A 16,745-nucleotide genomic window follows, 5' to 3' on the forward strand; every position below is an offset into this window, starting at 1 on the left:
GATTTGGCACTGCATTATGTCTATGTGTTCTGAGGGCATTAATACAAGTTGGCTTAACTATAGAGAAACCCTGTGTTGCCATTCTTCTTAAAGGGATACTGTCATGGGAAAAAACATTTTTTTCAAAATGAATCAGTTAATAGTGCTGCTCCAGCAGAATTCTGCACTGAAATCCATTTCTCAAAAGAGCAAACTGATTTTTTTATTTTTAATTTTGAAATCTGACATGGGGCTAGACATATTGTCAATTTCCCAGCTGCCCCAAGTCATGTGACTTGTGCTCTGATAAACTTCAATCACTCTTTACTGCTGTACTGCAAGTTGGAGTGATATCACCCCCCTCCCTTTCCCCCCCCCCAGCAACCAAACAAAAGAACAATGGGAAAGTAACCAGAACAGCTGCCTGGTAGATCTAAGAACAGCACTCAATAGTAAAAATCCATGTCCCACTGAGACACATTCAGTTACATTGAGAAGGAGAAACAGCAGCCTGCCAGAAAGCATTTCTCTCCTAAAGTGCAGGCACAAGTCACATGACCAGGGGCAGCTGGGAAATTGACAAAATGTCTAGCCCCATGTCAGATTTCAAAATTGAATATAAAAAAAATCTGTTTGTTCTTTTGAGAAATAGATTTCAGTACAGAAGTCTGCTGGAGTAGCACTATTAACTGATGCGTTTTGAAAAAAACATGTTTTCCGATGACAGGATCCCTTTAAAAAAGGGATGACAGGATCCCTTTAAAAAAGGGATAACAGGAAGCTCAATTTTACATGAGTTTGCAGCTTTCTTTTAGACAGAGGAGAAACCTCAGACACATGCGTCTCTTGCTTCAAGAAGTTCAAAACTTTATTAACACGTCAGCATTAGCAGACAAAGATCATGTCACATGACACTGTATCAGTATGAGATCTGTATGAGAACACACCCATTAATACAAAACTTAAAACCTTTATTTTGAGATACCAAGAGAAGCCCTAAAATGATTTTGCTTTGGGGCCTAGTAACTACTAGTTATGTCACTACTGCATTTATATTACTCTATGTTCTAAAGGGAATAAAACATAAAGACAAACATAAAGTTGGCACTGCATTTATGCTGCCACATATTCTGAGAGCAGCATGAAGCTGGTACTGCATTTCTACTGATATATCTGGTTTGTATATATAACCCCAAAGGAGGGGTGTGGTGATGACAAGCTACCAAAAAGTATTATTATTATTAACATGTATTCTTAGAGCACCAACATATTGCGCAGCGTTGTAAGATAAATGTGTTTATACAAGAAATCACATGAACTGCATACATAGAACATACAGGGGCAAATTTACTAAAGGGCGCAGTGGCTAACAGTAGCGAAAATTCGCCAGCGTGACGCTATTTTGACACTTTGCCGATTTACTAACGGGTACTGGCGTAAATTCGCTGGCGAAGTGGACCTACTCTAGCGCTAGTTCGCACCCTTACGCCAGACTATGTTGAGCTATGGCGAAGGGACGTAACTAAGCTAATTCATTAACTTGCAGATTTTCATGAACGTTACCTCTTGCGCCAGACTTTACTTCACCACCTCAGACCAGGCGAAGTGCAATAGAGTAGATAGGGATGGTTCAAAAAAAGTTTACATTTTTCCTAAGTCCCAAAAAAATGCTGGCGTCTTTTACTTTTTATAGGGTGATAGGCTGAAAAAGATCAAAAATTTTTTAGGGTACCCTCCTTCCTATACATGGTTGCTCTTGTAAAACATTCTGACATGGCTACGTTTGCAGACTTTGTTTTCCAAATCATATACTGCTTCTCTAAAGAATGATTTCGTTTTTTAGATTTCACTCACAGTGACACATAATATAGTTTGCACGTGGTATTGGATTTTATTTAACACAACATCTACTCCTTGAGAAATGATTGCTCCCAGCTTGGAAAAACTTTCTTTTTTTGAATGCTTGTTTGTAACTGTTACATATGGCATAATATGGAATTAAAAAGAAAAAAAACCTGCAAGTAATAATTTCTCAAACCCTTTGATAAGGAATTGGAAGAATTGACGTTTTTATTTAGGGTGATAGGCTGAAAAAGATCAAAAATTTTTTAGGGTACCCTCCTTCCTATACTATACTGTGGGCACATGTGCAGGGCATTATATTAAGATTCCCTAACCTTGTGTAGTGTAATGTGTTTTCTGCTGCATATACCGCCATTGTACTTTAACTGCACGCCGTATGCAAATTTCAGATCGCTGATCGAACCGCTGATCGTAACATCGCTAGCGCAACTTCGCAAACGATCGGTAACTTGCGCGCAACTTCTGATCTTTGTGAATTTGCACAGCCCTGTCGAATCTACGCCCGGCAAAGTGCGGCGAACTCAACACTGGCGCAACTTCGAAGGTAAGTAAATTTGCCCCACAAAGAGTTACATACATATCAATGAGGGCTGGTACAAAAGGTGAGAAGGCCCTGTGTAAAAGAGTTTACAATCTAATCCATTGACCTTCATTTATTCTTTGTTATAGTTTTTGCATTATTTGCCTTCTTCTGACTCTTTCCAGCTTTCAAATGGGGGTCACAAACCCCCTCTAAAAACAAATGCTATTATTGCTCCTTCTTATTACGCATCTATCTAGTAAGGCCCTCTTCTATTCATATCCCAATCTCTAATTCAAATCAGTGCATGGTTGCAAGGGTAATGAAGCTGGTACTGCATACTGTAAATAAAATGGTACTGCATTTCCTCTAAATAATTAAAAAAAACACAATTAATAAAAAAATTAAAACCAGTTGCAAATTGCCTAATAATACCACTCTACATTTTAAGTATGCAAAAATTTTATTTAAAGGTGAACAACCCCTTTAATAACATTTTGCAACTGTCCATGGATGTCACTAAAAATACATGGTAAATGTTCTACAAAATCCTGGCTATGGTGGAACAGGAGATTGAGGAGTTTGGGCCAGTTGGGGGGGGGAGCATATGTAGGGATTAAGGAGGTGGCCCTTCAGTGATTATATAATATCAATCAATCAAACCACTTTTTAAATACATAATCTCTTACTGGTCACTGCTGTACATTCACTACTAAATATGATTCCGGCGCTGGGACAGGGGTTACCCCAGCGCTATCTGAGAACTGTTCTAACTCAGTAGCAGGGATCTCACCAATCTCTATTAATAATGATAATAGTAGTAAATCAAAGAATGCAACAAGGATCGGGGCTGCTTTTCCATTGAGCCCCTAACAACCATACTGAATACCTGCAAATAAATAGTATCGAGGAAACATTGTTTATAGTTTTAAATTGAAGGAGCAAGCTCGGCACCCAGCAGCACAACGGATTTCTTACAGTTGTTAGGTAATGCTCTACTTCTTGCGCAATTCTTACAGCGCCCAAAACCGCGAGACCTTCACACATGCGCAGTGTAACGTTCGAAAGAACGAATGTAAGGAAGTCTCGCGGGATTTTTTAATGTAATCTTTGGGCTACCGGTTACCGGAGAGTTTCGGATTAAGTGAGGCTGCAGACGCCCTTCCAGCTCCGCCCTTCTTAGGGTGCAGAGGAAAATATGTCATCCAATCAATCTTACGTCTTCTACAGACAAGAACTAAACAAAACATTGTGGGAGGTGCCTGATAGGTACCAAAACCTGACACCAGTGGGTTCTGGGGCCTACGGTTCCGTGTGGTAAGTAACAATTAGCCGATTAAACTAATGCAACTCTCGTTTTTTTTTTTTGAATCTGGTCTGGCTGAGTCACATACTCACACACACGCATGCATATACGTCTGACGGCACGTTGTTGTAATTCATTTTCGTGTCCATTTCCATTGGTGGGGTAACATGGTTGCTCTTGTAAAACATTCTGACATGGCTACGTTTGCAGACTTTGTTTTCCATATCATATACTGCTTCTCTAAAGAATGATTTCGTTTTTTAGATTTCACTCACAGTGACACATAATATAGTTTGCACGTGGTATTGGATTTTATTTAACACAACATCTACTCCTTGAGAAATGATTGCTCCCAGCTTGGAAAAACTTTCTTTTTTTGAATGCTTGTTTGTAACTGTTACATATGGCATAATATGGAATTAAAAAGAAAAAAAACCTGCAAGTAATAATTTCTCAAACCCTTTGATAAGGAATTGGAAGAATTGACATGTTTTTATTTATACCGCTGTGTGTGTGTTAAAAGAGATACTGATACCAGAAATTAAATATATATATATATATATATATATTTTTTTAGGGATGCACCGAATCCACTATTTTGGATTCGGCCGAACCTACAAATCCTTTGTGAAAGATTCGGCCGAATACCTAACCGAATCCAAACCCTAATTAGCATATGCAAATTAGGGGTGGGAAGGGGAAACATTTTTTACTTCCTTGTTTTGTGAAAAAAAGGCACGAGATTTCCCTCCCCACCCCTAATCAGCCGGGCAGAAGGATTCGGCCGAATCCTGCTGAAAAAGGCAGAATCCTGAACCGCATCCTGGATTCAGTGGTTCCCTAATTTTTTTTTCATAACATTGTCTCTGCATTCTTTTTACAGTATTGCCATAAAAGTATTTGCCTAAAGCTTTGACATTACCCTTCTCATCTCCCATGTCCCTGATAGGGCTTCCATATTTTGTGCAGCGGTAATCTGTTTGTGTTAGAAATTCAGACAGTTTGAGATGGGACAGTCAGGTCCTCAAAATAATCATGTTTGCGAACTTCCAGTAATTATTTCCTTCAAAACTAAACTTTTCTGCAAAAAAATGATCACCCAGACCTATATGTAACTTTTCATGTACATTAATATTTTGAAGAATAGTTTTTTTGTGTCAGTAACACTTTGTCAAAGTGTGCATGTGTCACAGTAACTTAAATAGCAGCCTATGTCCCACACCATTACTCTCTGCTTACAGCCAGAACAAACTGTTTATGGTGGTTAATCAAACAAATAATTTATGCTTTCAAAGTTGGCTACAGGGGGTCACCATCTTGTAACGTTGTTAAACATCTTTGCAAGACTAAAGGTGGCCATACACGGGCCGATAAAAGCTGCCGACAGACCAAGTCGGCAGCTTATTGGCCCGTGTATGGGGGCCCCCGACGGGCTTCCCCGATCGAGATCTGGCCGAAAGTCGGCCAGATCTCGATCGGATGGGGTTAAAAATCCCGTCGGATCGCTGCCGCATCTGTTCGTTGATACGGTCCCGCGATCCGACCGCCCGTTTGGCGAACGCTAGGATCCGATCGTTGGGCCCTAGGGCCCACGATCGGATCAGCCCGATATTGCCCACCTCAAGGTGGGCATATCGGAGGGAGATCCGCTCGTTTGGCGACATCGCCAAACGAGCGGATCTATCCGTGTATGGCCACCTTAAGACTGTGCACATGTTCAGTGTGGTCTGGGCTGCTTAGGGATCATCATAAACAAAGCTGCTTGAGTTCTGCATGGCTGGGAAGTAAGGTGGGGGCTCCCATGATTGTTTCCCTGCTCAGCAGTTAGGGACCATCTGACAATTCATATCCACAGCAGTACATGAAGGCAGAATTTCACTGCATACAGTCAGGTTTCTTATAAAAATGGTACACATTTTTTAATCAAAGTATATTGGAGATAGATTTTCGTTTTCATTAAAGAAAGTAAAAATGGGATTTTATTTTTTTGCGTTTACATGCCCTTTAATGGAGCTGGTCCTTTTCCCCAGACATAGTTACATAGTTTATTTGTGGTGAAAAGAGACCAAATATTTACACAGTTCTATCTATACATTTCCATATTCACGGAAAATCTTTAATTTATATTAAAAATACCTCATTGATACCCACCAAGCCACTACCATTTAATGTGTAACTAACATAATAATATAACCATGCTGGTTCAAACTCATTGACAATTGATTCAAGGATATAATCCTTTATTACCTCCCAAATGCTTTCATACCACTGATGTTAAATGAATTGTTCAGTATAAAAATAAAAAACTGTGTAAATAAATAGGCTGTGCAAAATAAAAAATGTTTTTAATATAATTAGTTAGCCAGAAATGTAATCTATAAATGCTGGAGTGACTGATGTCTAACATAATAGCCAGAACACTTCCTACTTTGCAGCTTTCTTGGTTTCCACTGATTGGTTACCATCAGTGACCTGAGGGGAGGCCATATGAGTCATAACTGTTTGCTTTTGCATCTGACCTGCATACTAAGGATCAATTGCAAACTCAATGAACAGTTATGTCCCATGTGCCCCCCCCCCCCTTAATATCTCTGACTAACGCAGAGTTAGAGAAACAAAAAGCAGGAAGTAGTGTTCTGGCTATTACCTCAGACATCCGTTCATTCCAGCCTTTATAGATGACACTTTTGCCTAACTATGTGACAACCATTTTTTATTTTGTGCAGTCATGTAATGTACTGTTCCTTTAAAGGAGAATTCAACCCATTTGTAAAAAACTGAGTACCCCCACCCCAGGTAGACCTCCCTCCCTCCTCCCCCCATGCTAACTGGCCCCCCCCCTGGGGAAATGACCCATACTTCATACTTACTAGGGATGCACCGAATCCACTATTTTGGATTCGGCCGAACCCCCGAATCCTTCTCGAAAGATTCGGCCAAATACCGAACCGAATCCGAATCCCAATTTGCATATGTAAATTAGGGGTGGGAAGGGGAAACATTTTTTACTTCCTTGTTTTGTGACAAAAAGTCACGCAATTTCCCTCCCCGCCCCTAATTTGCATATGCAAATTCGGATTCGGTTCGGCCAGACAGAAGGATTCATCCGAATCCTGTTGAAAAAGGCCGAATCCCGAACCGAATCCTGGATTCGGTGCATCCCTAATACTTACCCCTCGGCACAGATTCTGCCAGCGGAGTTCCACGCATCCATCTTCTGTGTCCTCGGTAAGATGACTGGGAGATCAGTATTTCGGCACATGCGCAGTTGGAGCAGTTTGCGACAACCTTGCATGCGTTGAATTACACGGAAATTGTTGATCTCCCAGTCAGTTTAGCGAGGAAGATGGATGCGTGGAACTCCACTAAAAAGGCATCTGGTTTGTAAACCTAACCCCAAAGAATGGTTATGGTTAAAGGCGGGCTGCTGAAAAACTGAATGTAGCCTTAATAATATTTTGCAGCATTTTTTTCACATTAAAACATGAAAAAACTTTTAATTAATATAGTTATATTATTAGAATCGGGTCTATTAAAAAGAAAGCCGCCTTCTTCTGATTTCTTTAGTTGTGTAGACAAGACAAAAAATAACCATTCAGAATCTGCAGTACCATTTTCCATCTCTTGCCTGATTTTTCCATGCTTTTTTGGCTTCCTTGTATTCAATAAAAGTCTTTGTTAACTTAAATACTGTAAAAGCATATTTTGTATTATAGCAACTATACACTTTCATGTCTATTGAATCATTAAGCTTTTGCTTTCCAGTCTTTCATAACTAACAAGGGAAATAAATTGACATGTATATTTATTAGCAGCATTTTAAAGACATTACCTTTTTTTCTTTGTTAACCCTGTGAAATGCATTTCCTAGTTAATATATTGCAGAGATTGCATGTTACTTCCTTATAAAGTTTTCTATGTAACATATTCTCTTTCTCCCAAAAAGTAAAGTTCTGTTTTGTCCCTTGTGTCCACTATTATATTTAATCTCCATAACTTTATTTCCTCATATTCTATTTCCATTAAATCATTGTCCCTCCAGCTGTCCCTAAACAAAAACCTTCATCCAAGGGTGCAGTCAGTTCTTGTTCTGTAACAGCTGGAAGGCCACCAACCTTCCAGGAACATGCTTTCTTGTCATTATCAAACCCGCACATATCAGGTGGAGCACCAGCTGTAACAAGAACTGCATACCCCCTTGACTGGAGGTAGATATTTATGGACAGCTGAAGGGACGACTTGGGATATGTGCTTTTAGATAATGACCAAATCTTGTCCCTGTTTGTGAGCAATTAGCTCCCCAGCTGTTGCAAAACAAGTAGTGCTTGCACTCTTGTTTCAAATAAACCCTTGGTTAATATTCAATTTAAGCTATTACACGTTTGCTCCATGTGAGGTAGATCATTTGTTTTTTTAAGGCAAGAGCACACTAGAAATTAAACAATAAACAGAATATGAAACCGCATTTAAATGTCCTTGTTTTAGTCACGTTTGTCCATCTCTGCTTGTATTCTTTTGAATCTCTTGCATAGGTGAGATTTTCTATTTTAGGACATCAACACTAATCCTGGAAAGCTCTCTCTTACTGTGTGCACCTACTACATAAGAACTCCACTCTCGTAATTCATTGCACTTTTACGTGACACGTATAGTAAAGGCAACAAATTATTTTGAATCAATACAAGTAAATAAGCTGACTGTTTTCATTTTCTCCCTATCCCTAGCTCATATTGTTGTACTACTTTTGTTAGTAGTCATTTTTTGCACTCCTTCCCCTCCAATACAAAATATGAATAACATTTTATAATAAGGAAAATACCCAATCACATTTTGATCTGTGCTGTCACTGCCCTAAGATTCCTTTTACTTATAAATAGAAATTTGCCATGTTCTAAACATAGACTAAATATAAACGTTGATGCCTATTTACTTAAACTCGACTTTTTGTCACAGTTATAAAAAAATGTTTTTTCCCAAACCCGATTCCCCATAATTTATCAATAGGTATTGTTGAAAAAAAACGGTGAGACGAAATCGAGCATCAAGTCAAATCATGCGACTTTTTCAAATTGTCTCGGCTCAAACAGCTCAGAACTATTGAGAATTATAAAGGTAAAAAACATGTTCCAGTTGTTAGAGGAATTATCTTCCATTTACTTCTACATCATTTAAACCAGTTTTAACTGGAGTATTTTCAGCTTCTAATTTTAGCAGCTTTTGAATATAATAAATCTTGAAAAATTCTATTCCCCCCCCCTAGAAATTGAATTTTTCCCATCTAAAAACTCAACTTGGAAAATTCAAGGTTTAATAAATAGGCCCCTTTAGGTATATACTGAGATGCTGTAATGTGCATTCTTTCACACGTTCACTATCAATGTCTCAAACATTTACAATATTACTTTCAAACATTCATGTTCTTTCTTACTCGTAGTCTTCTGTTCTCTGAGGCAGAGATCGAAAATGTGTGACAGTTTGATGCTGTCATACTTTCCCATCTTTGCCTCATTTAACCGTACTTAAACTTAAAATTTAACAGAAACCCAGAATGTTGGAGAGTAGTGATGCATGGTTCACAATATCTGTGACCTGAACTCAGGCCCAACCTGCCCTTACAGGACCTGTGCACATGTACCCTTAAATTTCCCTCAACCCATTGATGATGTCTCCAAGGGTTAGGGGCTTGCCGCTGACATCATAGAGGAAGAGTTGCTCTCTTTTGAAAAAAAGAAAGATCTACAGTGAAGAGAGGGTATGAGGACTTATTGTGGCAGGTCTGGCAATACACGCTTAAGAACAATTTGTACAAAAGCTTACACAATTATTTTTTTTTTTTTTTTTTTTAGCTTTTTACTGTTTAATGTCTTTTATTTGCAGTAAAAAAAAAGTCTGCAGTGTAAATAGCTTATTGACTATTTGCACCACCACCCAATAGCTTTTAGATTTTATTTGTGTTTTTTTGCATCTTTAGCCATTTTACTTACATTACTTGTTTTTCCCAAGCAAAGTATGGCTTTGCAAAAGGTGGACATACTATTTAATGTGTTTTTTACTCCCAAATAAAATGCACAGTGCATATAATAGTAAAATCTTTTCCACCCGACACATGATATGCCTACTCACCAGACCAATAAGAGAAAAATGCCAAACAAAAAACTGCAACCAGGAAGTAGATATTTACAGCCAATATTCACTACAATTCATAAAAGAGAAAAAAACACCGTGTAATAACATTTACTAAAACAAAATCCCCCTGGTCAATTCGGGATACTACCAAACATCTAGTAAATGTCAATGCATATATCAATCAAATCTTGATAGTATCTTTATTGAGCCCAATTAGAAGGTCAAGAAAGCTGCAAGCAGTAATCCATTCCATTCACAAGAGGATTGTTCAGTAACAATCAAGTAACAATCAATAAAGCAGGGATACGGATACCAATGCATTAAAATCACAGAAATCATCAAATTAAATGAATTGAGTGTGATTAAAGGGGTGGTTCACCTTTAAATTAACTTTTAGTATGTTATTGAATGGCCAATACTAAGCCACTTTTCGATTTTTTTTTTTTTTTATATATATAGTTTTTTAGTTATTAGCCTCTTTCTTTGGATTCTTCTCCGATTTCAAATGGGGGTCACTGAACCATCTAAAAACCAATGCTCTGTAAAGCTATGCATTTATTATTGTTGCTACTTTTTATTACTCATCTTTCTATTCAGGTCCTCTTCTATTCATATTTCAGTCTGCTATTCAAATCAGTGCATGGTTGCTAGGGTTATTTGCACCCTAGCAACCTGATTGCTAAAATTACAAACTGGAGAGCTGCAGAATAAAAAGCTAAATAATTCAGAAACCACAAATAATAAATGAAAACCAATAGCCAATTGTCTCAGAATATCACTCTCTACATCACACAAAAAGTTGATTTTGAAGGTGAACAACCCCTTTAAAGGAATAGTTCAGTGTGAAAATAAAAACTGTGTATATAGATAGGCTGTGCAAAATAAAAAATGTTTCTAATATAGTTAGTTAGCCAAAAATGTAATGTATAAAGGCTGGAGTGAACAGATGTCTAATAAAACAGCCAGAATCCAACTTCCTACTTTTCAGCTCTATAACTGAGTTAGTCAGCGACTTAGAGGGGGCCACATGGTACATTTCTGTTCAGTGAGTTTGTAATTGATCTTCAGCATTCAGCTCAGATTCAAAAGCAACAGAAATGATCCATGTGGCCCCCCCTCAAGTCTCTGATTGGTTACTGCCTGGTAGCCAGGGTAACCAGTCAGTGTAAACCAAGAGAGCTGAAAAGCAGGAAGTAGTGATCTGACTGACATGTTATACATCAAATCACTCCAGCCTTTATACATAACATTTTTGGCTAACTAACTATATTAGAAACATTTTTTATTTTGTACAGCCTATCTATTTACCCAGTTTTTATTTTTACACTGAACAATTCCTTTAATGGTCAAAATATCTGATTCGCTATGCAAGCTACATAATACATTGTTTGTAGGAGTAAAATAAATGAATAAAAATGAATAAAAAAGTATGCATGTATGTGCATGATTAATGTGTTTAGTAAAATGTGTTGTGTGTAAATGCTTGTCTAACTGTTTCTTGGAGCAGGTGGGACACAATGGAGGCCTCCCAATCTGTAGTGAGTTGGCATATTTATCAAATGGTGAACTATATCACCCATTGATAAATATGACTTTAAAACATCTTATAGAAATGAATAGAGAGCGATAGAATTTTATTGTGGTGAGCTCTAATTTCACTCATCGTTGTTACTTCCCAAGATCCTTGTGGCTATCTGTTTGTACAGGTAATATAGTAAAATATCTGATATCATTATACTGTGCATATACAGATTCATAGTGAGCAGACCTGATCTCCATTATAATCAGCAAGTCATATATAAAAGGAGGACATCCTTGCAATTTTCCGAAGGAGCTTCCACAGCATGCAGATGATGTGAAGTTGCTGTGAATCACCCCCTAGTCTCAACTGCCAGCACCATATTTTACTGCTCAAATTACTCCTACTAGACTTGCTACACACCCCCACCACCACTTTTATTATTACTTATTCCATGTTGCCACCTTCATGCAACCCCAGCAAGACTCCCAGTAATAGTTTGGATATTCATGTTGGTGGTTTACACTACGGAGAAATTTATGTACCAAAGTGTTGCATTTTGGTAATTTAGAGCAGATCCATTAATATTTCATGAATATTCATATTCACTGGTTTAATTTTGATGTCTCTCCATGCCAGTTATTTTCAGTGTGGAGGAAAGCATACTGTATAATTGAGTGGTACAAGTAGAGGGGGAGCAGAACCAAAGACTGTTAAAAACATTTCTGCGTTTTGGCGATCAGCACTTTTATCAATTTGTGGGTAAACCTTCTTTGCTCCAGGGGAGGAATTTGCAGGGGGGCCTGAGAACCCGTAATTATAACACTGTTTACAAAGACACTGTTCACAGTGGTTTAAACAGGTGGAACTCATTCTTTACTAGGAAATGTGTTAAATGTGTCACATGAAAGGCACAAAAAGCATCACTGTATATAGTTATATAGCAGCAATGTACAACATGCAAGACAAAATGCAGTCTGTCATATTTTGTACTTGCAGCCTGTCCTGCATGAGTAATTGCCTTTATGTGTGTGAATGTGATAAGGAACCTGTAAACTCCGCAGGGGCAGGCACCGATGTATAATCTCTGTAAAACCCTCAATTAGTGAAGGTGACTGCATATGTGGGGAATTATAATAGGCTTTTAATCTCGGTATGCACCCACACCCCAGGTAAAAAAGGCAGACAAATTTGCGTTATAGATTACGGAGAGAAACCAACTGAAGTAGTACTTGCTGCTACAAAAGTTCTTTATTCACAACATGTTTCAAGTGTCTCTATGAAACCCTGTGTAATAAATATATGTATAGAAACTCTTGGCAATGCAATCTCAAAAGTTAAAAAAATTCAGACTGAATAAAATGTTAGGCAGCTTAGCTACATAGGGGTTGAGTGACAGGACAACAGCCAATCAGACAGTAGCACACTTGTCTGTCTTCTAAGTTTGACTCTGAAGAATATTTTGTCAGAGGCTGAAGGAAAAGAGACTCTCGGAATCTGGAGATGGAGAAAGATCGGTGATCTTTTAAAAAAACAGTGTAAAATTTCTCATGTATTTTATATAGAGCCCATCATAAGGATGTTTTATATGAATTATTAATTTCATTATAGTTCCCTTTTAATTAGGGATGCACCGAATCCACTTTTTTGGATTCGGCCGAACCTTAAGAAAGATTTGGCCGAATACCGAACCCAATCCGAATCCTAATTTGCATATGCAAATTAGGGGTGGGAAGGGGAAAACAGTTTTTACTTCCTTGCTTTGTGACAAATGTCACGCAATTTCCCTCCTTCCCCTAATTTGCATATGCAAATTAGGATTTGGTTCGGCCAGGCAAAAGGATTCGGCTGAATCCGAATCCTGCTGAAAAAGGCTGAATCCTTGCTGAATCCCGAACCGAATCCTGGATTCAGTGCATCCCTACTTTTAATGTCTTCTGCTGAGACCAAGCCAGCTGAGTTCCTGTCCCGTCCTGAGTTGCTATCCTGTTAAGTATCATGATAGGGGCTGATGTGCTGAGTAACCAATCACCTTGTTTAACTCAACAGTCTTTAACAGCAACAGTCTTCTTCCAAAAATCTACAGCATTTCCTTTTGCTACTGCCCCCTAATAAGTAAAGGTGGCCATACAGAAGCAGATAAAAGCTGCCAACAGACCAAGTCGGCAACTTATTGTCCAGTGTATGGGGGCCCCCAGGCTTCCCTAATCAATATCTGACCGTAAATGGACAGGTTTTAAAAATTCCATCAGTCTGAGGACTGCATTGGTTTGTTGATGGGGCCCATGATCGGATCGGCCCAATATTGCCCACACAGCCTGATATCTGCCCATGTAGCTCTTTCTAGCGTTCTGTGGCGTTACAGCTGCAAATATTGCTTCTACACATCTCCAGACTTAATTTTTCTGGTATACGCCCTAATTGTGGATTCCAAAATAATTTATATAGTGTAGATAAAGTTAATTTTGACTTACACAACTAAATAGGATTTTGAATTATACCAAAGGGTTTACCTTTAAGAAAAAAAAAAGACAAATGGGACTCATCAGTGACAGGATCTAACCAGAGTATAGGAGCATATTTACTAAGTGCAAAATGTCAATTTTGAGTTATTTTCAGTATAACAAATATTTGCCACAACATTAAAAATGTACTTATGTGAGTGTGAAAAGTTTTGGTGTAAAAACGTTGCATTGCCAAAGTCTACCACAATATAGATAGAGCTATAGCAGCCACTACAGCAGCTTGCTATCTACAATATACTCTTCATGCGAATATCCCATGTACATCATTTTTTATGCCATAAATTAATCCCCGTATATTCCCAGTTTCAATTATATGGGAAGAACAGAATATCTTAATTCCATAGGATATTTATTGCAGCAAAAATGTCATCATGTTATAATCACAATGGTATAATAAAAAATTGTATTTATATACAGTCATAGCAAAAGTTGGGGAACCCCTCTTAATTTTTTTAGTTTTATTTATCATTGACTGAGCTTTCAAAGTAGCAACTTCCTTTTAATATATAACATGCCTTATGAAATCAGTATTTCAGCAGTGACATAAAGTTTATTGGATTAACAGAAAATATGCAACATGCATCATAACAAAATTAGACAGGTGCATAAATTTGGGCATCCCAACAGAAATATTACATCAATACTTAGTTGAGCCTCCTTTTGCAAATGTAACAGCCTCTAGACGCCTTCTATAGCCTTTGATGAGTGTTAAATGTGATGGCTGCAGAGCATGGACAGCCTGCTTCAAACCATCCCATAGAGTTTAAATGATATTCAAGTCGGGGGACAGTGACAACCATTCCAGGATATTGTACTTCTCCCTCTGCAGAAATGCATTTGTAGATTTTGAAGTGTGTTTAGGGTCATTGTCTTGTTGGAATATCCAAGCCCTTGGTAACTTGCTCCTATAAAAACTAAACGTTCTCGACCCAAACCACTTCAACCTTGGCATACTGCTCATACAAAAGCGCTCCAAAGACACTCACGTGCACTTGAGCGTCGCTGGCGCAAATCCCGTTCAGAATCAGACTTTTGGAGCTACAAATCCGCCCTGCGCTCCTTTAACACCAGCCTCTTCCAAGCCAAACAAACATACTTTACTTCACTCATTAACTCCCTTTCTAAAAAACCAGCACAACTTTTCTCCACCTTTAACACTCTCCTTTCCCCTTCTCCACCCCCTCCATGCACATCTGTCTCTGCTCAAGATATTGCTGAGCACTTCAAAAACAAAATTGACACTATCAGAAGGGACATTACACTACTCAACCCCCCTAGACTTCCACCACCCTCCCTGCACACTGCCCAGTCTCTCCTGTGCTCCTTCACCCCTGTCACTGATGAGGAAGTCTCAAAGCTTCTGGCCTCTTCTCACCTTACCACCTGCCCGCTTGATCCAATTCCCTCGAAACGTCTCCGCAATACCAATCCTTGTCTAATCAAAGCCTTAACTCACCTATTTAATCTTTCGCTCTCAACTGGACTGTTTCCTTCTCAACTAAAACATGCTCTTGTCACCCCCATTCTGAAAAAACCCTCTCTTGATCCCTCCAATCTTGACAACCTCCGACCTATCTCTCTGCTACCTTTCATCTCTAAACTACTTGAGCGCCTAGTCTACAACCGACTTACCTCATTCCTCTCTGACAATAACCTGCTGGACCCCCTACAATCTGGTTTTAAGCCACAACACTCAACAGAAACTGCCCTGACTCGACTAACTAATGACCTTTTAACCGCTAAAGCCAACAATCATTTCTCACTACTAATACTGCTTGACCTCTCAGCCGCATTTGACACTGTAGATCACCCTCTCCTCCTCCAGTCCCTCCAGTCGCTTGGCCTTCGTGACACAGCCCTGTCCTGGTTCTCTTCTTACATCACCAATCGTTCCTTCAGTGTCTCCTACAATGGAGTATCATCTTCTCCCCTACCTCTTTCTGTTGGAGTTCCTCAAGGCTCTGTCCTGGGACCATTACTATTCTCCCTCTATACTTCCTCCCTTGGCAAATTAATAAATTCGTATGGTTTCCACTACCACCTCTATGCTGACGATACTCAAATCTATCTCTCATCTCCTGATCTCAACCCAGAACTCCTAACTCGCGTCTCCTCCTGCCTGTCCGCTATCTCTACCTGGATGTCGCAACGCTACCTTAAATTAAACCTCTCTAAAACTGAAATGGTTCTCTTTCCTCCAAGAAACACCAGTAGCATCCCCGAAGTATCCATCATAGTTAACAATTCCACTATCACCCCCTCTCCCCAGGCCCGGTGCCTTGGGGTTATCCTAGATTCTGCCCTGTCATTCACTCCTCATATTCAGTCACTTATTAAATCATGTCACTTCCACCTAAGGAACATATCCAAAATACGATCATTTATCACCCAAGACGCTGCCAAAATTCTTATTCACTCTCTCATCATATCGCGTCTAGACTACTGTAACTCTCTTTTAATCGGCCTCCCCCTCCAGAGACTGTCACCTCTCCAGTCCATAATGAACACTGCTGCGAGGCTCATACACCTCAGCAACCGCTCATCCTCTGCCTCGCCATTCTGTCAATCCCTGCACTGGCTTCCATAACCTTTCAGAATCAAATTCAAATTAATGACACTGACTTTCAAAGCACTTCACAACTCTGCTCCACCCTACATCTCTGAACTCATCTCTATATACTCACCCACTCGCTTACTTCGCTCCTCTACTGACCTGCTACTCAACTCTTCTCTCATTACCTCCTCACATGCTCGCATTCAAGACTTTGGAAGGGCTGCACCCCTCCTCTGGAACGCTCTCCCACGATCTGTCCGACTTTCTCCCAACCTTTCTGCTTTCAAAAAATCTCTGAAAACGCACTTCTTTCGAGAAGCCTACCCTCACTCTGCTTAACTACCAAACGCAAC

The 16,745-nt window shown here is 39.1% G+C and overlaps 1 protein-coding gene across 2 annotated transcripts in view; it reads left to right on the forward strand.

Moving 5' to 3' along the window:
• Nucleotides 1–3,428: 3,428 nt before the first annotated feature.
• The window catches only part of mapk14.S (mitogen-activated protein kinase 14 S homeolog), a 96,302-nt gene continuing 82,985 nt past the window's right edge, over nt 3,429–16,745 (forward strand). The window contains exon 1 of one of the 2 annotated variants that reach the window (XM_018248048.2): nt 3,429–3,679. In XM_018248048.2, the coding sequence (XP_018103537.1) occupies nt 3,561–3,679 (119 nt within the window). In that variant the 5' untranslated portion in view covers nt 3,429–3,560. 2 annotated transcript variants of the gene reach the window in all.

This window comes from Xenopus laevis, chromosome 2S (assembly GCF_017654675.1).
Source record: "Xenopus laevis strain J_2021 chromosome 2S, Xenopus_laevis_v10.1, whole genome shotgun sequence".
In the NCBI taxonomy this organism is placed as follows: domain Eukaryota; kingdom Metazoa; phylum Chordata; class Amphibia; order Anura; family Pipidae; genus Xenopus; species Xenopus laevis.